Below are 22,883 nucleotides of genomic sequence, written 5' to 3'. Positions count from 1 at the left end.
TATTTTGATTGCAAAGCCCTTATTTTCCAAGGACTTCTATCTGCTGCTCGAACTGAAATCTTTCAGGCTTTTTGCATGCATTTTAGATACTGTTCTTCATGAGAATGTTTTAAAAATACTAACACTCCCTCTTATCTATATATAGAATATCAGAAAAAAGTAGTTAGTGCTTGGGTATGGATGCATTGTAGAATGAAACATTTGGTATGTGTTTCTTAAGCTCATGCTTTGCATGAAGAGAATGTTTTCAGTTGACCCAGTGGCACAGCGTTACTGTGGCGCTGAGTATGCAAGAGTGATTGAGCTGGGTGTCTGAACTGACCACCTCTTTGTGGTTCAAAGGAGGACTGACTGACCCCTTTAGACTGCTGGTGCCAGAAGAGTGACACTGCCACTGTGAACAGACCTCATTCCTGCCACCGTGATGCAACTTATCCACAGTGGGAGCGCTCATCCACGAGCAAGATAACGTCAGTCGCCATGAGACACACTATATGGGTGTATCCCAAGTCTTTTGCAGACATCACTACCCAGCACTTGCCCTTTGGTCCTGTACAAATGTCAAGTGTCTACCCTTGAGGTGTTTGATAGTGCAGCTGTATTGTCACTGCTGTATTCAAGACTAAAAGCAACAGGGTGGGAAATGTAAATGACAGGAATGTGCATTCACAAAATTCCCTCTAGAAGGTCATCTTGTACCTATAAGTAGACTTTGTTGCTGAAACACAGCTGGTAGTGACACAGCTGTGCTCTGAAGGCCAACCAGAACTACATGTTTGAAAGGGAAGAAACCTTCAAAACTTTTCAAATGATCTTTTCTGTTCTGTTTTTTAACCCGTCTCATTTTCTCTGGGCTTGAGCTCAGCTGCCTTTTGCATAGTTCTAGAAAACTAAAGAACACAAGGTATGAAGAGAGGCTGAGAGGACTGGGTTGATCCTGCCTTAGAAAGAAGGCTAAGGCTTGAGATTTTATTGCTGTCAACAGCAACTTAATGGGACGCTGTAAGGAAGATGGAGCCAGACTCTTTCCAGAGGTGCATGGGATTATGATAAGAAATTAAAGCAAGGAGGATGTTTCTATTAGATAAGAGGAAAAACGTTTTTGGTGTGATTGTGGCCAAATGCTTGAACAGGGACATGGAGAGGTTGTAGAATCTCCATCCTTGGAGACTTTCAAAACTTAACTGGATGTGTTCTGAGCAACCTGATCTAGTTGGACCTGCTTTGGGCAGGGGATTAGACCAGATGTCCCTTCCAACCTAAATTAGTCTATGATTCTGTGAAATGTATTATCTTGGATGTATGGTAGCATGTGAGTGAAGAACCCCTGTGTTAATTATTTTCTGGAGATTTTGAACCATATGGAGATGATGGGCTGGGTGGGAGGAAATAAATTACATGATCCTTGCTCACTTGTACTGAAATTTCAGTGAAATAGCCTCTGTAGCTTGATAATAGCTGCAGAGGACAGGGCATATGCATCTTATTCTATGCAACCAGCTGAACAGAGACAGTAAAATGTCATTGCTCTGCTACCTGAGTTGTTGCAGACGTGGCCAGAGACACAGCTGGTGGCTACCACTTCCCTCCTCTCCCTCCTTTTTTTTCTGTAGAAGAGTTGAGTGAAGCACCACATGGTTTTGTAGCGGTCTTGGCAGTGCTAGGTTAACAGTTGGACCTGATGATCTTAAAGGTCTTTTCCAACCTAAACAATTCTATAATAATATTTTGTTTCTGTTCACACTGGTGAGTATGTGGCTCAGTGACAAAGAAGTCCATGGCACTGGGTCAAGGCAGGCAGGACGGCATTGAGGATTTCAACCTTGGCCTCTAGCAGTCTGCTTATTTATACCAGCAACTGCTGCCTCTGCTCCACCGCGCCTAGCAACAGTTGATGCTTCTGCAAGAATAATCAATAGAGAAACAGCTAGCTCTCTTGCTATTTTACTTGCTGTCAAAGTCCCAGGTGATATAAAAAAGAAGTTTACAGTTTTTTTGTAGCTATTTTTGTTACTGCAGACTTGAGAAAACAGCATGAAATTGGAGCTGCTCTTGTGTGGGTTTTTTGTACCATTGTAAACGTATTTTCTCTCTCTCAAAAAAAAATCCCGTTACGGACTCTTCGTCTGTGTGGACAGGTGCTGATGCATTTTGTGCTAAAGCCTGTCCTCTGTTGCTTGTTTTGATGTTGGTTTTTAGGTAGTGCTAAGAATTAGAGGCCGTTTAAGTGAAGGGAGTGTGTCTGGGAAGGCAATAAACACAGCCATCAGTCTTTGGAGAATGATTTCCTTTTATTATAGCTGCAAGGGCTACTCATAAGTGGTACCTACTTGTGAGGGGTAACATAGCTGCACAAAAATACACTTTGCAAAACCAGAGGGATTTTTGAAGAATGTAATGGGTTTGGGAGGAGGTTAAAGCATACGTTTCAATCCTTGATTGTTTCCAAATGATATTTTTGAGCCTGTTAACTGATCTTGGCGTGGTTTTTTGCAGGAATGATTTTTAATGAAGAAGATCAGGAAGTGAGAGACTTGGGCTATCAGAAGCATGCTTTCAATATGCTTATCAGTAATCGGCTGGGATACCACAGGGAGGTGCCCGATACAAGAGATGCAAAGTATGTACTAATTTTTGGAGAGAACATGGTATAATTTCATGTGGTCAAGGACTTGTTACTCACATTATACCTGATGTAGTATTTACCATTTTTGGTATTGCATTTCTGTTAGATACTCTTTCAGCCTCCTGTGTTGCTGGAGGCAGTTTCAGCTATTTAAACAGGAGCACGTGAGGTCAGGATTTTTATTTTTCAGTTTCCTCTGTCTTTTTTGACTGAATATTGTTTCTGGAGATCTATTTTTTTGCCAGCTGGATATACCTATGTGATAGGTAAAGCCCGACAGAAACCAGGCTCCATGAAAAGACTGCTACTCCCTGAATGCAAAGGGTTTTTTTCCTGATTCTTAATTCACTTTAAAAATGCTTAATGAAGAATCACGTTGGATATATGCTTATTCAAAATTTTGTCATGTTAACTTAATATTTGTGAATAGTAGGATTGTCAGACAGCTATTTCACGTTTGTTGTAAGCCTACAGAGGAGAAGATCGAAGAATGGCTCATGGCAAAGGCCCTCTGTTTCTCAGTTGAAGTCCTTGCTTGGTATCTGGATTGCACTACTCTGAATACTTTCTATTAAAAGCAGAGTTTTTTCCTATAATCTGTTTGATGCATATGGGGGGGAAAAAACCAACACTGTAACAAAAACAAAAAACCTCAGCATTGAATTGAAAAATAAATAACCCTGCATCTGGTTTTCTAGTGGTTTCTCTAGTGTGGGTAAATGTAATGAATCGTACTTGCTGTAATGTCTCTCCCAAGAGCTAAATTCATTCCAAGTCAATGAAGACTTTTCTTGTATAATCCTGGGTTTTCATTTGTAGTTTCTTATTTTTATTGGATTCCCTCATGCCTGGGATCTTCAAATGACATTAATCTGTGATAATGTGCCCTATTAGAAGTAGGGACAAAAATTGAAAATGAGAAGAAAAAAAGAATGGTTTGCTTTGAGTGGGATTCAGTTTGCAGATTAAGATGCTTAAACTTAGATAGCTGCATGTTAGTCAGTTGTCTCTGCTTTTATTATAATTAGCAGAGATCCATTCAATGCAGTTAATGGAGCATAGAGAGCTCTTCAGTTGACAAAATGCACTTGTCAGCCTTTGGGTGAGCTGAACACTATCTAGACTCCAGTGACAGCAGTGACTAGACTTAAGCATCTTAATCTGCAGCTCTGGTTCTCTAAACAGGTATTTAGCACCGTTGGAGGTTTTCTGGGGTATGCAACCTCGTCTCCAGCACCTGGCCAATAAAGTTGTGGGTTTTTTGTAGCCCTCATGTCATGTTTGCCATTGCTCTATGTGTCTGAGCTACCTGAGGGTACTAGACAGTACTTTGACAGCTGGAACAAGCCCTTAGTGTTTACTCTTGTTTGTCTTAAGGACCTGTCATTCTCACTCCCCCACAATCTATCATATCCTCTGTTTTCTAACAAGTAGCAACATTAATTATAAGTCTGTATTATGTGGAGAGTAAATTACTATGCTGAGCCCTACTATAGATGTTATATGCCCGGGCTCTTCCTACACATTTAATATTTGCTGAATTTTCAGTAGTGACAGCCCTATGGAAACCGCACTGAAAAGAAAGTGATTTTATATCAGAGTATCTACTATATTTATGTTTGCAGATGTAGAGAGAAGTCCTACCCTTCTGATCTGCCATCTGCCAGTGTTATTATCTGTTTCTACAATGAAGCACTTTCTGCCCTGCTTCGCACAGTACACAGTGTCCTGGATCGCACTCCTGCACGCCTTCTTCATGAAATTATTTTGGTGGATGACAACAGTGAATTGGGTGAGAGAACTTTTCAGTAATATTTTGTTTGGTGCTTACACTTCTTGAACTTCTCATCTCTTCCTGTGCTTTATTGACTGGTCAAAATAAAAATGTGGAAGCCATGGTGCAAGACCAATTCGTACTGCAGTCCATTGCCAAGGAGTGCCAGCCAGTAGAGATGCATGATGTTCTGAGAAGCCCAAGATGACATCCCCTTGGACACCAGTGCCATTTTACTGATGAGTTTTATATCTTACCGACTTTGACATACAAAAACAGGTTTCCAAACTAAAAATGAGGAGTGTGTATTTGCGGAGGGGGTGATTAAGCAGTTGTTTATAGTTCAGCTGTTTCTAACAGTACCTTGCTTGGGCTGCTGTGGAGCTCAGAGCAGGTAACACTGGTCTTTCCGTAAACTTTGTGGGCCAATACTAACTGTGAATGCATCAGAAAGGAACTGAATGCACAGAATCTCAGCTGTGGTCTTGCGAATAAGTTGATGTGGCACTATGGAAACCGCATGTCAATTTTTTTTGTACTTGCTTAGCATTTTGGAGTGGTAGATACTGGGATCTGAGCCCAGCCTATGCTGGGAGGGCTCTGCGTGGCTCTTGCACAGCCTCTTGTGGCCACCCTAAGAGTAGCTCTCCCTGGCTCCTGGTGGAGCGGCCTCTGCTCCCTCTGTCTGGGAGGGGCAAACCTTGCAGAATTGCTTCACTGTTGTTGAAAGATTGATGCTTTGGCATTTCTTCTCTGGAATGATGGACAAGGCAAAGACAGATATGCAATTCAAGCGTTTTGGCACTTCAAAAGCAAAATGCCTGTTGAGGAATGTGTTAGTGTAGCAGTACTTGCAAGCAGGACTGTGCAAGTTCCCAGCTTGCCTCTGTACAAGTCCACAACTTTTTGCATTTTTAAAATTATTTTTAGATTATATATTTTTTTTTTTATAGTACATATAATTAGCTCCCTTGGTCTCATCATTTGGTTTCTGGGTTAAGGTCTCACTTGCTCTGAGACTGATTAGATATGTGTAATGAAGAATGAAATTCTCTTGTTAGGCAGCTAGTTCATTTCTCTGAGGTCAGATCAAATGTTAAGATGCCGTAGAGAACTAAGATCAAACACTCTGTCCCTTGCTGATGAGAATGTGTAATATTGAAAAGCTTGTTTTGTGTTTTGGAAGCAATGCACACTCTTTGCTACAAAGTCTCATGTGCAATTTGTTGTTTTAAAGTTTCATAACCTTTGTATTCAGAGCTAAGTTTACTTCAAAACTCAGGTTTTTGAATGAGATAGGGCATTTGGTTGATTAATGCCTGTGTTTAGACAGTAATACCATCACTCTTCTGGTCTGTTGCTAATTTGAAGGCCAAATTAGGTACGAAACATACAAGTAGCTACTTTTGCCTTTCTGACTTCAAATGAATGTTTTGAAGCCGAAGATGGGAGAAGATATTGTTTATACAGAGAATTACTGCTCTCGATGATGATGGCATTACTGATGTTTGCACTGGTGCTTAATTTTAACGGACGGAATTTTACAGCTGAAGAAGAGCAAAGCTGGTTTAGTGACTGAGGAAATGAACAAAGACTTTTGCTGTGCCAGGGATCTCATGTGAGCTTGGCCAAAGTGCTTAATCTCTATGCCTCTGATTTTTTTTATATATTTTTTTTAATTCATCTTCTTTACATTGCATTCTTGGTATCTTAGATGAAATTCTGCTTATTTCTTCACCTTTAAATATAGGAGCTCTGCTGCACATCAGTGCTGTTGTGCAAAGCTTGCATCTTTGCATCTAGTTTTGCCTCAAAAAGCTTCTTATGCTCAGTTATCATCAGGCTCACTAGTTAAACAGGCATTGCCATGGCTCAGCTGAGCACACTGTTATATTTTTCTTTCCCTTTGCTGCAAGGCAGGATCTCTTTTTCTAGTACAACCTCTTTCTCCCTGATCTAGGCTTGCCCTGTTATGGAACAGCCTACGGGATAAGTTGAAGGCTGTTACTGGAGGCATGCTTCTGCACAGAAGAAGAGATTGAAAAATAGAAAAGCAGGAAATTGTCCACAACTCGGTACTTTGAAATAACACCCCTGACTCCTAGCATAGACTTCTCTTCTTTGGAGGAGCCTTTGCAACATAGATATGGAGCAAGATGATAGCTAAAGTAATATTTGGAGACTGTCTACTGGCTAGAAGGGAGCAATTATCTTCTTGGAGCAAATCTCTTCTTGGAGCAAAATTTCTCAGGCAGGCTGTATTGAAGCAATTCTTTGGATTATGTCAGAATAAATCAGTCTTCCCAGTGGACATGAAGCTGACACAAAACGCCATCAACAACAAAAACCTCAAAAGGTGTCTGAGACTAAATTCCCTGTTATGAATGGTCCATGATGTGCTCAGTCCCAGGCAATGGCTGGGCACGGTTTCTGGTAGAGTGCTAGTTTCTCCGGGTCAAAACTGTGCTCTGAGAGGATGTTAACCGTTGGGTACTACTGGTTCTTACATTCTGCTGTTCAAGCGTGTGTTGTGAGCTTGGGGTAGCTACCAGTATGGACATGATCTTAGTTTTATTTCCTTCTGCTGTTTTCAGAAGATGGCACATGCAAAACTACTGCCTATTGTATTGTATGTCCTTTCTTGCAACCTTATCTGCCTTAAGTGCTGAGTTTGATAATGTGACTTTCTGCTCTGTGCTAGCCCTTTTTTTTTCTGCAGCTGTAAACTATCTTTCCCTTGCTCTGATATATCAGGTGAAGAATGATTCAAGCACTACGTTATTTTAGGTTGGCAAATCCTTCTGTCCTGCTTATTTGGGTAGCGTCCCAGAGATGACTTTATTTCATCAACTTTCTAGGAGACTTTCTCCAAAAAAATCTTTCCTATTGTCTCTGGCATATTACGTCACATTCAAGACCAGGGGAGAGAATTCCTGTGACCCAGTTGAATCCAGTCTGCATCTCTCCAGAGGATTTTCTATGTCCTAGAATATTCCTAGCACTATTCTCGCTCTGTGGTACCTTCTCATTCTTGATCCATGATGCTACCTTGCAGTGCAAAGGCTGAGATCTTAACATTTGGAGTTGCTTCTGGGAATCTCCTTTTCAGTCTTGCACTCCCTGAAGGTTACAACTCCAGCTTCCACATATATTCCTTTGGCATTTAATCTTAACACCAACTTTAATGTTTGAACTGACATTCATGAGAATAGTAATATTTATCCCAGCATATTCTCTGTTGAAAATCTGCCTGCCTCTACACCGAGGTTCTCTGTGAAGTCTTAGCTGTTTTTTTGCTTTTCTTCCTCATTTTATATTACTCTTTATTTCTCCATAAGCTTATTAACTCACATTTTTCCTTTACTTCAGTCTTCATACTTATGTATACTCTTCAATGGTAAAACCTCACTGCCCACTTTAATGTTAGAAACCACTGTCCTTGGGGACAGTGTTGTTACTCTTACAATCGTCACTGATGTTAGTTAAGTTATAGTAGTCCTTATAGACTTCAGTGAACTTTGCTCTCCTTTAAAAGCACGTTTGCCAGCAGTGTCTTTGATCCTTTCGGATTTTGGAAAAGCAGCCACCTGAGACTGAGTTGTCATTCTTTGTACCTGCTATTGTATCAGCTAAGCAGGTACAGATAATGAAAGGTGAATTCATGCTTCTTTTTAAGGTGTCAGCGTTTGTTTTAGTGTGTGGAACACAGTAACAGAAATCATTAGCCCGTGTGAAAGGGCTTTTATTACTTCTCCTGCAAATGACAGTCACCGGGAGAAGAATTTGGAACAGGAAATGCGATTTCTTTGTATGGTGCTTTTTATTTTGATTTTTTTTTTTTCTTTTAGCAACAGTAATTCCTTTTAGCATAGAGTCTAGTAGTTCCAGTTAACTTGGGTCATATTGTACTAAAGGCTTTGAAAACAGAACAAAAAGATAACAATCCAGTCTGTATTCTGGAAACCCAGGCTAAGTATAAAACCCGAGCCAGTGACAGCACAGAAAAAGATGGTTGGGAAAATATTAGGAAGTGCTTATCATCAGGAATGCGCCCTGTAGAAGGCCCGGTCATATGGTCCGTCACCCTTTTCAATGCTGCATATGTACCTGCTTTGTCCATGTGGGTTTCCACAGTGCAGCAGGAAAAACTGAAGCAATTAATAGGAAACAGGACAGGACAAGGGGTAATGGTTTTAAATTGGAAGAGGGTAGATTTAGAATAGATATTAGGAGGAAATTCTTTACTGTGAGGGTGGTAAAGCACTGGAACAGGTTGCGCAGGGAAGTTGTGGATGCCCCATCCCTGGAAGTGTTTAAGGCCAGGCTGGATGGGGCTTTGAGCAACCTGGTCTAGTGGGAGGTGTCCCTGCCCATGGCAGGGGATTGGAACTCGATGATCTTTAAGGTCCCTTCCAACTCTAACCATTCTATGTTTCTATGAAAATGTGAGAATAAAACAACAAAGGCAGGCCGCGGGAACTGGAAGGCAGGTGTAGGATGTGGTGTGACTGACTGTCCTTCTGATGCTTTCAGTTTAAAGCTGTGCTATATCAGGGGAGATTTTGATCAAGTTTTTGGCCCTTTTTGAGTTTAACATCTTGGGACTTTAAACAAAGCTTTCACAATTTCCATCCTGTTGTTGAACTTGTGTTTTCCTTTTCTCAGCTGACTTGAAGAAAGACTTGGGTGAATATGTTAAAACTCAGCTTCCCAAAGCTACAAAATTGGTGAGAAATGAGAAGCGGGAAGGCTTGATTCGAGGAAGGATGATTGGAGCCTCTCATGCTACAGGTATACTTTTTTATTTCTCTTTTCCTTGCATACTTTGACCAGATGTTAATTGGGCGACTTCTCTTTCTATAGTGCAGCTCTTTCAGATGTTGAATGTTTGACCTGTGATTGCTTTAGCCCACTCTGGGGGCTCTGCATGTCATGCCATGTTCTAAGCTACACAACTTAGGACCAGGAAAGAAAGTAAAACAAAACCAGTATTTGACAAAATTTAGTGAAGCGATGTAGAATTTTCCCTGTTCCTGCCCTAAAGGAATGTTGTCTCAGGAACATCCATGTTTCATGTGAAAACTATTGCTCTAAAATGGCAATCTGCTTCCTCTTTAAGACAAACTCTAATCTGGTTTCAAATTCACCAATCTAACTGTAATGTTTCTCATATAAGCTTTTCTGTTGTTGCAGTGAGTGTTGATTGGGATAGACAATATTTGGTGCTTTATGTACACTGTGTGCCTTTTACCATAATGTGTTTCCCAGTTAAATTCTTTGGCATCTGAGAAAGTGTGTACTACTTTTCTCAAATAATTTTGAATGGCAGATAAAGTCTCTTAATTGGTGTTTATTCATTAGCATTGTAATGGCATAACCCAGAGAGAAAATCGTGCTTGCACTTTCCAAGCTGTGCTAGGATTCATTTGAGTTAGTGCAATTTTAAGTCATTTTATTGACTTCTCTGAACTGCTGGAGTCTTTTTGTTCTCCTCAGACAAATACTGTCTGTTGTTAATGAGTGACTCATTATATTTGTATGTTTCTAAGTTGTTTTCTTGAAAGCTCTTTCACGTCTCTTCCACATTATTCTAGTGTTACATAAATTTTTGTTGTGCCGTAAAAATTCAGATGACTTTTTAGACGAACTGAGCCAGAAGATGTCCCATGGCTCAAACTGTACTCTGACCACGGCAGATAATCCCCATGTAAACTGATGGGACTGGAGTGTTGCTTGGTCTAATACTGGTGGATTTGGCTATGCCCATTTAGGGCATTCAACAGTTTAAAAACTGGTATGAATCCATAGTGACTCTAGAGCTAATGAAATGGGGAGATGCTCTATGTTACTTTATATTCAGAAATCAAAATGCTGTGGCCTGTGTCGTGGCTGAATGCAGATTAATTCATCAGAACGGCTTGGTTAAAATCCACAGATTGTAGCTGCAACAGTAATGGGATGGATGCTGAAGTGTGATATGAAGTGAGCCCAAGGTGATTACAGTGGACAAAACCAGCTTTGTCGCTGGGCTAATTCATCCAGCCCAATATCTGCCATCTTGGGCTACCTCTGTAGTCTGACTAGGGCATGGGAGGAGCTCTGCGTTCGATCAAATGCACCTCCTGACTCTTAGAGAGCTGATCTGATGATGTTTCATTTAAAGTACAGTAGTTCTGCTGAGTCTGGGTAGAAAATTTGATAACTATAAAAACCTGTCAAAGAAAAGCAAATCACGGCCCACTCGAGCAATTCATGGGAGCAGCTCAGTGGGAATAGCCAGGATCTACCTTCTGCCTTTGTGACTGAACTAATCCCTGTGGATTCTCTGGCCTGTCGGCATTTCAGAGTGCAGATGGTGTTTCCCGTCTGTTACGCAGGGTGGTGAGGATGCTGTGAATACTCTGCTGCTGATGTAACTGCGTATGTGTCTGTGTGCTTCGTGTTACCATGGATCTTTGTGTTTTGTGTGCTCTGGCCTCTGCAGGGCAAGTGCTGGTGTTCCTGGACAGTCACTGTGAGGTGAACGAGATGTGGTTACAACCGCTGCTGACCCCCATAAGAGAAGATCGCAGGACTGTGGTGTGCCCTGTGATTGACATAATCAGTGCTGACACCCTTACCTACAGCTCTTCCCCAGTGGTGCGTGGAGGGTTTAACTGGGGCCTGCACTTTAAGTGGGATCTTGTTCCTATGTCAGAGCTGGAAGGACCCGAGGGAGCCACTGCTCCAATCAAGTAAGGTTCCTCCTATGTGGTGTGATCGGAAGTGCTTCTTGAGCATTGTGGATTGTATCAGGGTGTGCAGTTTTGGAAGCAGGTTCCTAACCTATCAAATATCTGATTTATTTATTTTACTTAAAAATAGCTTTGGTTACTATTACCTATTTCGGTTTAATTTCTCTCATTTTGTCACAAATTCGATATATTTGTCGTCTTAGGTCAAGAAAGCACACTTTTAGAGAATGCTTGTACAGCGCAGCGTCTGCTAAAGGCAAAAGTCTTAAGGAGCTTATGCTATTCTGTATTAAAACTGTCCAATTAATTTCACTTTTGAGCTATGCATTGATGTTCGTTTCTGGTCTGTTGATGTGTTTGGCTTAATGATGATTTTGGTAACCACCTTTGTGCTAGTAATAGCCTGCATATGCCACTAATATAGGCTTTAGAATTTCTGTGATGAAATGCTAAAGAGTTGCTAGATTGGGAAAACATGTTTTTGTGGCAATAGGAAGGTAGTTTCTTAGCTGATGGGTGAGAACAACAGAGCATATGGTAGTTTTCTATGTCAACATCATTTTTTCGCTTTAGATTTAATTTCTATTTTTCCTCAAACAAGCAATTATTTTGTCATAAAGCTTCCTAAACGAACACACATGGATGTGAAAACCATCTTTAAAATATTAATTGTCTCTTTGCACAATGTGGCAAATGCCTAAAGCTGTCTGGAAGCCTGTCCATACTGTTTTTGTGGTCTGAATTGCTTGATTGTTGTTCTGGAAAAAAAAAGTCATCGTAAAGCTTAGCACCAGGACATGAAAGTTACCTTCCTTAATCTTTTAACCGTTGGTGGCTGTCTTGCCTGTACAGAACTAGCAATATCTGGTTCCTACTGGACACGTAACTGTAATAAAATGGTGTCAGTAGACACCTTTTTTTATTAGCAGACGCATATGGTTCAGACATAAGCATAGAAGCTGTCCCAGTGTGAATTCCTTCAGGAAAAGGGCCAGTGCTGGCAGAGCAAAGGCAAGAAGTTGATTGTGCTTTTTCTAGTTGCAGGTATCCATCTCAGTACAGAATTCAGGTTTGTGAGTGGGAAGGACTTTAATTTTTTTACAAACTGACTCCTTGCAGTGAATGTGGTACTTTCGTAAGATTTGCGAAGTGAATCAGAAATTGGGCAGTCTCATCACTCTTTCATGCTCTTTTCTTGGACCGTAAATGAAGAGCATTTCAGGCTGATGCAAGCAGCACCAGCACAAGGTGCTCTGCTCTGGTCTTTCTAGAGCTCAGTTTGTCTTTCCACATCTACCCATCACAAGATTTGGTCTAAGAAGCCAGGAAACTTCTTAAGTTACTTAACAGTTTGGCTTGCTTGAAAAGTGTCACTGTGGCTGTTTCTGAGGCTGGAAGGGAAAGGACAGACTGGGAAAATCTGAATGAAGAACCAGCACAGAAAGTCTTAAAATCCTTATTCTGTTAAGAACCATTCTCACAGTTAATCTGGGGAATGCCTGAACGTTAGTTCTTGCTGTGTTCAACACTTGTTGCATTCCTTCACCTCACTTTTAGGAAAAACGCCTGTGGAAAAGGTGGAGAATTTCATAGTTACAGGCAGTCTAATAGTCTAAAAAGGTTACATTTTCTGAGTATGAATGTGACTTTTCCCACTTAGAGGTCTCTGCCTGCTTTGAAACAGCAGCTAGACTGCTCTTTAACCTTTGAAAATGGCTTTCCATCAAATGGAAAGTCTTAGCGTTTTATGTTTTAGAGACCTTCATAATGAAATAATTTGGTGTCAGGGATGGAAAAATTGAGAGCAACCTTTCAACCAAGGTTTTAAATTGACAGAAACTGTAGCAGGAAATTGTGTGAGAACAAGAAAGAAAATAAAGACTTAGGCTTCGTTTCATCATGGGTTTTTATTAACAAGGATGAGAAAAGGCCTGTTCCCAGCCCATTGTATGTTCCAGCTATCATATCATATTTTTGTAGTGTTTTTACTCTTTTATGCTTTTCTAGGGCATCCACATATTATAACTTTGTAATACAGTAGCAATTCTAGAAACGCTTCAGTGGAGATCACATACAGATTTGTACAGTGTAGAGCACCATCCTATCTAGTAACATACAGGCAAGGTGAAAAACTGGGAAACCCCAAAGAGAACATATATGCAAATACACAAGCTGTAAATAACTTAACAATAAACTGATCATTGCATCAGTGATGAAACAATGCTGCTCCTGGCATTTAAATTCTATGAGATAGAGCAGCATTTCTTTTAGCAGTCTCCTGGCTTGTATAATTTAAATTTGGATGTTGTTTCTTGATCTAATTTTATATATGAAATTATATATATATGATATATATATCATATCAAAAAATATGTATTCTGGATTCTACTCTTTCTGCAGTCCAGTCAAGCCTGGTCTGTATAATTTGCCCTGTAAGAGGGGAAAGAACACACTACTGTGTGCAAGTGTCCATGTTTGTAACTGTAGGGGAAACCGCTTCTGGTGGAGACAGATTTAATTAAAGGCAGCTTCTAAGTTTCACTATAGAAAACTTGATGGACTCAATCTTGCACTAGTTTTTACTTTTTTGTTTTGTTTTCTTAGTAAAGAGACAGCCACTTTGCTCCTCTTTCCCTGTCCTATCCCTTTCCCTCAAGTTTACTGTACAAAGGAATATGGTTTATGGGTGTTGGGATAATGAAAGATCACAAACACCACTTACAGAGCTGCTTTTGAAAATGTTTTGAGATTAGAGATGTGATCTGATGATTTCTAGCATCTGCAGGATTTAAATTGTATTACGTAGGTAGAAATTTAAACTTTGGGACTAGCAGATTCAATTAAAACTACTGGCTTTTTTTCTCCAAAAGAAAATGATCTTCTTTCAATGTTCCTTTTTAGGTCACCTACTATGGCTGGGGGCCTGTTTGCCATGGATCGTGAGTACTTTAATGAACTTGGACAGTATGATAGTGGCATGGACATCTGGGGAGGAGAAAATCTGGAAATATCTTTTCGGGTAATCTAGCTTTTATGTGTATTGGAATATGAACCTTGATTTCTGGCGGCTGCTCTGCCCTATGTACAGTTTCTTTAGTCCTGGAATAGCTATTTGCACACAGAAATTGGCACTTTTATTCACAGGAAGGATGCCTGCAGCACACAGTAACTGCCTTTACCATAATCTTCAAGTTAAGTTTTAATGGGAAGATTAAAGAGAATTTTGAGCTCTGTAGTTAAATGTTTGTGGCTTTTTCTTTGTTTGGTGGGGCATTTCATGATATCTATAGACAAGGATGAGAAAAGAATAATCATGCAAATTTCTGAAATCAGTTTATAAGAAATGTCTAATGAATTTCACCAGTCAGTTAAAAAGATGTGTGGCTCACAGCAACGTTGATAATAAGTGAGCTTATTATATTTCCTTTCCTGGAGCTTTTCAGACACTTCAACCTCCTTTTTGAGGGCCTGGAAACGTAATTTTTTCTTTGGTAACTAAATTAAGAGTTATGTAGAGGAGTCAGCTTGGTTGGAAAAATAATGAGAAAATCATCATCAGGAGATTCAAATGTAATACTTCATTGGGCTTCCTATATTATGTCTCAACTTCCCTGTCACTCCACTGGAAGAAAAACAACTTCTTGTGCTCAGTGTCATGTTTACCTCTTCGCTTCTGTAAAGTGGATTCATCAACAGCTTTGACAAGAGCCTGCCTGAAAATTATATGCTATCATGACAAATATGAAAAGGGGATTAAAAAATGAAGTTAACAAAAAAAACACAACCCCACCCCAAAACCAAACTCACAGCCCCCAAAACTTTAGAGAAATCCGTCAAATTGGTTAAATAGAGAAATCAAGATTAGAGCTCAGAAATAGTAACTGGCGTTTCATAAGTTTGAGTGACTTTAAAGGGGTGTGTACTGAGTAAATAGTGTCTTTCAAGTTTTCAGTAGAAATATAATTATTAGATATCAGAGTAGAAGTGTATGGAGCATGAGGAAATTATTGTTACTTTGTAATACACAGTTTCATAAAAAGGAGCTTTACAATGTCTGGAAGCCCTGTCTCCCTGGGGAGAGTTGTAAAGAAGTTTAGTCTTTATCTTATCCAGGAGGAGTTTCAAAATTGACTTGATTATAAACTGCTAATGTGAGAAGACTTTTCTGAGATTGGAGAACATGTTAGTCCAGTAAAGGGCTAATGATGATAATTTCCTGGAAGCTGAAGTTTAAAAAGAAATTTAAAAGAATAAGTGGAAGCAGAGTGTAAATGAAATCTAGATCTGGGGTGCGATGGAGCTGGATGAGGGCACCTAAATGTAGCATCTGAATGTGAACAGTATTTCTGAGTAACCATATTCTGAACAGAAACACACAGCTCTGTAAAATAAGTGTTTATACTTAGTTGAAAAGCTCTCCAGGCCCCCTTAATGAACTTCATTGTCTATCATGGAAGTGTGGACATGTAATTCTCATGTAGGTAAATAAATTTAGATATCTTAATCTGTAAATTGAATCCCAGCCCATATATTTCAATGTTTTCTAATAGGTCATCAGAGTATAAAATTTTAGAAAATTTACTTTTGTTTCATGACAGCCATGTCGTGTTTTGTGGAAAGTGTGATGATGCGACAAAAATAGTTTTTTCTAACCTCAAGATCTAATAGTTTGACGTGTCAGAAAGCATGACGTGTAGGACAGTATTGCTGTCACCTAATCCTGTCATAATGTATAAACCTACCTAATTATCCCTTGAAGACGGGGAGGAGGTGGTGAGCCGTGTCAGTGTACGTAAAATGAGGTATATTCTGCTTTTGCATGGACAGATCTGGATGTGTGGCGGTAGACTTCTGATCATCCCCTGCTCCAGGGTGGGACACATTTTCCGTAAAAGGCGTCCCTATGGCTCACCAGGGGGACAGGACACTATGGCTCATAACTCGCTGAGGCTGGCACATGTGTGGATGGATGAATACAAGGTAAGAGACAACTCTAGGTCATGAAATAAGGTTATTAACTGGCTTTTTTTGTCACAGTACCGTATCACAGTGGGGTCTGTTAGCACCTCTAATGAGGTCTTCCTTCTATAATCTGATTTCCTAATGTTAATTTTGATATGAATTCCTAAATTCTGTAGGATTGTCATTTGGCTTTTGAGTGCTCAGGTCTCCTCCCTGTTAATTCTACTGCCTGCAGGAGATTCATTTTTGTGCATTTTTAATGAAGGAAAAGATGATGAATGAGCTCTTGTAAGCTCTGTGTTGCTTTGTGTCCAGATCAGTATTACGTGGCAGCCATATACTGCTATATGCCTTGAGGTAGTTTCCATGTTGTTGAGACATGAATTTTGTTGGTTGTCCATTTGGTTTCTGTTTTAATTAGCGGTCTCATTCTTAGTCTGTCTTGCCCTGGAAGATCGATCAGGATTGACCTCTGGATTCAGGGCAAGCTTCCTTGTCTTCAGATCTTGGTACTGATGCTTTTGAATGTAGATCAAGTTTTTGTGAAGCCCTGATCTCTGTGATAATTGAGGACGTTTTTCCTTGTGAGACCAGAGGATTTTCTGTGTGGCCAGCTCCTGGCATACCTAACATTTCTATACAAGATGTATTTTATTAACTTTATATTCTTTAGAGGTTTATCTTGATCCTTTATCTTGATATTCAGTCAGTTTGAGAAACCTATTAGGGGGTCATTAATTTTTATCTCAATCTCCATAATGTGTTGGTAGATTTGATCTATCACTTTCCCCTTTATTGGTATCTGGGCACAGTTGTTTTGTGATTAATGATGGCTTTCTCTGAAGCTTGGAATTGATTCTTTGTTACAATTTCCAGCTAATACTGCTTTGTCCAACAAGGACTTAAACTGCTGATTCTAGCAGTCTCTTATCACAGATTTGAGTCCTGAACATTTCCAGCTGTTTCTAATCTAATTCTCTGATAGTTGCCAGAGACTGTCATTATGACAGATTTATGTATGGAAGGCAAGCCTGGAAGTATTTTTGTTTTTATATGTGTAATGCAAATATTTAGGGCCAGAATAATTTACTGAGTGATTGTATGATGAATAGTACATAGATAAGACTTAAAGGACTTGTTTTACAGCAAAGAGCAAATATCAATATTTAATAAATTATGTAATGGAGGGGAAACAGCAAAATTTTTATAACTATCAAAAGCAAAATGTAAAAGAAGTAAGTTCACGTATACAATGGAAATAAATAATGCAGAATAGGTAAGATACTAAAATTGGAACTTTAACCAGGAATAAAAAAGTAGCAGAGCTACTTTTTTTGAAGCAGACCAACTTTTGATAGTGATGTCCAGTCTGTCTCCAAACTTCCTCAGAGTTGTGCAACAGCCCAATGTACTTAATGCTTCCCCTTCCTCTGCCATTAAAATAGCAGTGACACGTCAAGCGCATCCAAATGCTCAAAGATCTTGGTAAGGACAGATGTGTAATTTGTCTTGAGATGACGCTGTCTGTCATCTGAATATCAGAGATAGCAGTAGGTAATTGAAGACTGTCAGAACCACATTATGGTAAGCAAATTCCAGATGTCTACTAGAGATTAATCCAACAAATTACCGTAGCTCAGTGCCCTGAAGGCTGTTTTCTAAGTAGTATCTAGCAAATGAGTTAATGTGCAAATACAATGCCTTTTCTATGAGCTCTGCAAATCTAGCTGAAATCAAAGATTTCACAAGAGGACTTTTTCTTCTAGTTTTGGTAATAGTAGTCATGCCACATTGTACATTCATGAATTCCTGTTTGTCCCCATTGTCTCTGCATTAGAGTTGAACAGCACATAAGATTGAGCTGGAATCTTAGTCTGTCCTTGCTTAACCAGGTACAATTCCAAGTATAATCATAAATTAGAACATAAAAAAATAACTTTGTGGGAGCTTTTCTGGAGATGATGCAGATGGAAAAAAAAAAAATATGGGAAAAACTGGGCATCACAGAGAGCCCAAGTGACAGTTCTGATTCTTCATGTGAAAAAATGCATGGCCCCATGGAACTTCGCAAGATAGTTCCATCTATAGGTCTATTCTCATATGGATTTTTTTTTGCCCTGGTAACTTGTAAAGTTGGAAGGCTGGAAACCGTGGAAGATAAAATACACTTCAACCCTACAACAATGAGAATGATCAACTGGACAATCAAACTAATTTAAATAAACATTTGCCAGATGAGGATGAAGACCATATACATATCTTTCTGACTTACTCTAGGAAGCTTCTGTTGCCAATGGAGTGTAGTGCTGATCTGTTTCCTCCTCAAGGCATTGTAAAAAGGTGAACAGATTCATGCCTGAAAAGTGTCTTCATCAAAAAAAAGCAATATAGAAAGATTTGCTCAGAGTTAGGCAAGATAAATCCCACCTCCTGTGGCAATCTAAACACTGGAATTTCCTAAGCCAGTTTCAAACTTAATGGTTGAAAGCAGTAGCAAAATGAAATGAAACTTTGGGAGTTCTGCAAACAGGAAAAAGTTGGAAATCAATGATCTGAAATTCCTCTCCTCTTGCCCCCAACCTGTTTCTCTTAAATACAGGAGCAGTATTTTGCTTTGAGACCTGAGCTAAGGATGAGGAACTATGGAAATATTACTGACCGTATAGAATTGAGAAAAAGATTGAACTGCAAGTCATTTAAGTGGTATTTGGATAATATCTATCCTGAGATGCAAATATCTGGGCCCAATGCCAAAGCTCCGCAACCAGTTTTTATTAATAGAGCACAGAAACGACCGAAAATAATCCAGCGTGGAAGGGTAAGATAAAATTTCTTAAAAATACAGAATTCTGATTTTTTTTTTAAAAAATTTTGTTATTCTTTCTGAAATGTTTGCTCTAATACAAGAAAAAAACTCTATGCTCTATGGAAATAGATTATTAGTTTTGCAACAAGCTGTCTTGAAAATAACAGAATTTGACTCTTTAGATAAAGGCAAATCAGTTTCACTGTGATCTGTATTTCCGGTCATCTTCAAACTAGATACTATTCAATGAGGTTTCTTACCTCAGAACTCTGAGTTATGAAGTTTTGATGTCTTTAGAATGGGATTTCATAGCTGTTGGTTCTGAAGATGGATTTGGATAGAGAGAAATTTGGCCTCAGATTTCATGCTCTGTTGGTTTATGATAAGAGTATGATGTAATTAGTTTCCAAACTCATTGCTTTTACTGGATAATTTTCTGCAAAGATGAACATTTGCATTGGAGACTGATGATGGCTTTTCAAGTCTTGACTGTTAGATAATGAACAAAAAATGAGTTTTGCTCCTTTTTTCATCAAAGTAGAAGAGATTTTTACATGTATTCATGAAGGAAACGATGAATAAATTCCTGCCTTAGCTCTGACACCTATGTTTATGGGTTTGTGTGCAGGCAAAGCCAGCTACAGTTGGATCTGTTCTCTTCAGTGGCAAATTTGTCTGAGTGCTTTTTAGGCTTCCCAAAAATATTGGATAACTTCAAACCCAAGACAACTTTCTTGAGGTCGTCTCTGTGTAGGAGAAGACCTTTGAATAAGCTATTTGATGTGCACGTAGATTATGGTTGGCAGATTCCCTTCTAGCTAAATCGGAAGCATTAAGTAGTGCTGTAGCCCTCTCTACAAGGTATCACAGGCTGCAGTGGCTGTTGACAGTTGCTGGTTCTGGAGGACCTGAGTTCATGCAGAACCTATTGACATCATTAGATTTTGGCTTGGAAGCAGCTATCTGGGAATCCACAATTTCTGCAGTATTTTTATAACAGTACCCCAGCCAAGCTGTAAAGTTATTTATTAGGGCAAACGTGTAGTTTCCCTGAATAAAGCTGATAGAATGGGCTGATTCCCCTAGTTGTTAAATGCTGTTATTCCCCTAGTCAGACCTTTTTTTGTTTCCCATTAAATTTAATAGCTTTCTGCGTTCATTCACACAGAAACGTAACTAAAGAATTGCTCATGTGGGGGAGGCTACTTGAGGGATCTGAATCCCTCAACAACCCTTAAGGGGAAATCTTCCTAGCAATAGTTTCCCATGTTTTAATTTGGAGAAAACTTTGTGCACCCTTTAAGAAGGGGGAGACAAGACACAGAAAAATGCAGTTCTTTGGCTTGGTTCTCTGGGGTTCAAGAATTATACCCAGCATTGTGTGAGAGAGTCAGCTTTGGCTCTGATGATTGTATAAACTATTTCCAGATGCCTACAAGGAACAGAACGATCAGCCAGTGTCACCACTGCGTGCCAGACTCTTTAGGATTTGGGATGAATCACTCCAAATCCCAGTTTATTCTCAAAAACTAATTGGGCCAGAGATAAGTGCTGGTTTGACAGCTGGGAAGAACTGTAATGATCACTGATTGTGACAGTTCTTAACGGTGTTATCAAATGCTGATCATCATGGCCAATAAAAACAAGGACAAAAATCATGTAAAGCTCATGTAGCTGTATAGTTTGAAAGCCTTCTGTTGAGTGAGGAATGATGAAAATGAGAGCTCTCCTAGAAGTCTCTGGGGTGTGAGGAAAAGTTACTTAGAAGGTTTTGTGTAATTTGTTTCAGATGTATGTAGGGAACAGGAGAAACATGGTGCATTTGAGGAGGCTGTTGATGTGCCTTGGGACAGCTATTTCCAGAAATGGCGTTTCATGAAGAATATGATTTGGTATTTGCGCTCTCTAATTTTTATCATGTGATGGAACAGTTCTTTCTTTTTATTACTGGAAGTGTCTTTTCGTTTCTAAATATCTAGAATCGATACAAATGCAGAGACAGCTATTTATGTCTTCATCATAAAATGAAGCTAACCAATTAATCAGCCTGGCCTTGAGTCCAGGACAGCAAACTCTTTTTTTTTCTCTACATTCAGCTCCAGATTGCAAATAATTATTTTTAATGTGGATGCCAGATCTGGGACCCTGCTGTCTCCCACACATGCAGTCAAACGTGTTCCCGTGCACTTGATAGAGAGCAGGGCTCTTTGCTGTGGGGAAGGAAACGGCAGAGTTGCGGCCATTGCTAGAGTAATTACCTTTCCCTTTGTACCCGTGGCTGTGTGCAGTGCAGTTCTGGATGTGCAGGCAGCAATTGCTGCCAGAATAGCCTGATCCCCACCGCATCAGGCTGAAAAGAAGTCTTCTGCTGGCCGGCAGTAAGTTCAGGGCATACGTATAATTTAAAGCCACAATAGAGGTGTTTTGTCTCGCTAAGTAACTCTGGTGGGGTAAATCAAGATCTTAATGATCCTTGACTGTTGGAATAGGACAACCTAGTCTTCAGACTCTAGAAAACCTCTGCGGTGACTTTTAGGGTGGGCATCATTGCCCAAACCAGGAGAGATTGCTAACTGGCCGAGAACCTCCTTGTTTGCTTTGATGGTAGGTGCTTCTAGTTTTGCATCGTAAGACAGGCTCCTCTCCTGAATGAAGTCCTCTGATACAACATTACTTCAAATCAGACAAGGTAGTGCATTTGAACTAGAATGAGCATTTGAGTGTTTGTAAAACTTGCTGCTCTTACCTGATCTGTCATTAAAATAACATAGCTAGTAATGCTGGCTTTTCAGTTACCTAAATGCTCTTGAAAATCAATTTGCAAACAACATAAGTTTCTGAAGTTGTTTGTTTGCGTTTCAGTAATTCCTTCTCCTTTCTCAAAGAGGTGGTCCTGCTTCATGAAGAGAGGCTGTAGGAGGAGACTTATGTTTAAGCTAAACTGTAGTAAAATATAGTTCATACAGTACAGTCGATATTCCTGAGCTAGTGAGTATCTGGGGCCTCAGACTTTCATGGAGAGTGAAGAAGGGAAAGAAACTTGACAGAGTATGGCCAGCATGTGCTGAGCTAGGGTATGTGTACTTCATTTGTACCACAAAGAGGGAAATCTTGATGTAATTAGAAAGCAAAATGGAACTATTCGATGCTGGTTTTTCTCCAAAATATCTGAAAAACAAAATGGTATTTTAAAAGGTAAGAAAGGGTGGTTTTTGTATTGCAAGGGGTCTTTTTTTTTTAATGAGCACACTGAGTTCTAGGGCTTCCAAAGCATTACTGTTTGTTCCCTTTGGTATGTGATGTTTGTTGTTTACTCTGTCCATCAAACTGTTTTCCTTTCGTAGTTGTATCACCTTCAAACCAACAAATGCCTGGTTGCCCAGGGCCACCCAAGTCAGAAAGGAGGCCTGGTAGTGGTTCGGGAATGTGACTACAACGATCAAAACCAGGTATGATATTCCTGATTATATTGAATATATATATTCACACCTTACAAGTTGTTACTATGTTTTCCTGCTGGCGAAATGCCCTAGTGTAACGTCTCATCAGCAAGCGGGTGGATTTGCAAGTATTGTCCAAACTGCAAGGCTGGCTGAGGAGACTGTGGAGTTTACTGCTCTGTACCTGCTAATCCTGAGGGTTAGATATTATAATCTCCTATCTTTATGGCACGAATCTCTGTGTGTGGCTGAAGACTGTCCTTAAGTGGCTCCTGACAGGTTCATAATCCACTGATTGACACTTCAGAATTTGTAGAAGCTCTTTCAGTCGCTTCCTCATACTGGGATTTAAGGCAGCCTTTTCCTGGCCTGCTGTTCTTTGTGTACTGTACAATTAGTCTTCTGCTGCTGGATGGCTGTAGGTTAGGGTGAATGGATGATTTGTTGTTATCGTTAAATAAGGACTTTATTCTAAAGAATTTAGAAAATTCTTTGACTACAGGTGAATTGCTGATCTGGGGATTAATTGGGGATGGATGTG

At 39.7% G+C, this 22,883-nt stretch overlaps 1 protein-coding gene across 4 annotated transcripts in view; it reads left to right on the top strand.

Annotated features, from left to right (window-relative positions):
* The window catches only part of GALNT11 (polypeptide N-acetylgalactosaminyltransferase 11), a 52,280-nt gene that overhangs the window by 19,393 nt on the left and 10,004 nt on the right, over positions 1-22,883 (top strand). For 3 of the 4 annotated variants that reach the window (XM_074156884.1, XM_074156885.1, XM_074156888.1), the window contains 8 exons: positions 2,497-2,620; positions 4,252-4,418; positions 9,066-9,191; positions 10,885-11,134; positions 14,036-14,153; positions 15,962-16,114; positions 18,696-18,914; positions 22,247-22,351. In XM_074156884.1, the coding sequence (XP_074012985.1) occupies positions 2,497-2,620; positions 4,252-4,418; positions 9,066-9,191; positions 10,885-11,134; positions 14,036-14,153; positions 15,962-16,114; positions 18,696-18,914; positions 22,247-22,351 (1,262 nt within the window). The remainder of the gene's footprint in view (positions 1-2,496; positions 2,621-4,251; positions 4,419-9,065; positions 9,192-10,884; positions 11,135-14,035; positions 14,154-15,961; positions 16,115-18,695; positions 18,915-22,246; positions 22,352-22,883) is intronic. The other variant, XM_074156886.1, reaches the window with a different exon arrangement.

Source organism: Numenius arquata, chromosome 12 (assembly GCF_964106895.1).
Source record: "Numenius arquata chromosome 12, bNumArq3.hap1.1, whole genome shotgun sequence".
Classification (NCBI taxonomy): Eukaryota; Metazoa; Chordata; class Aves; order Charadriiformes; family Scolopacidae; genus Numenius; species Numenius arquata.
The sequence above is the reverse complement of the archived record's forward strand: the minus strand, read 5'-3'. Positions and strand labels throughout refer to the sequence as shown.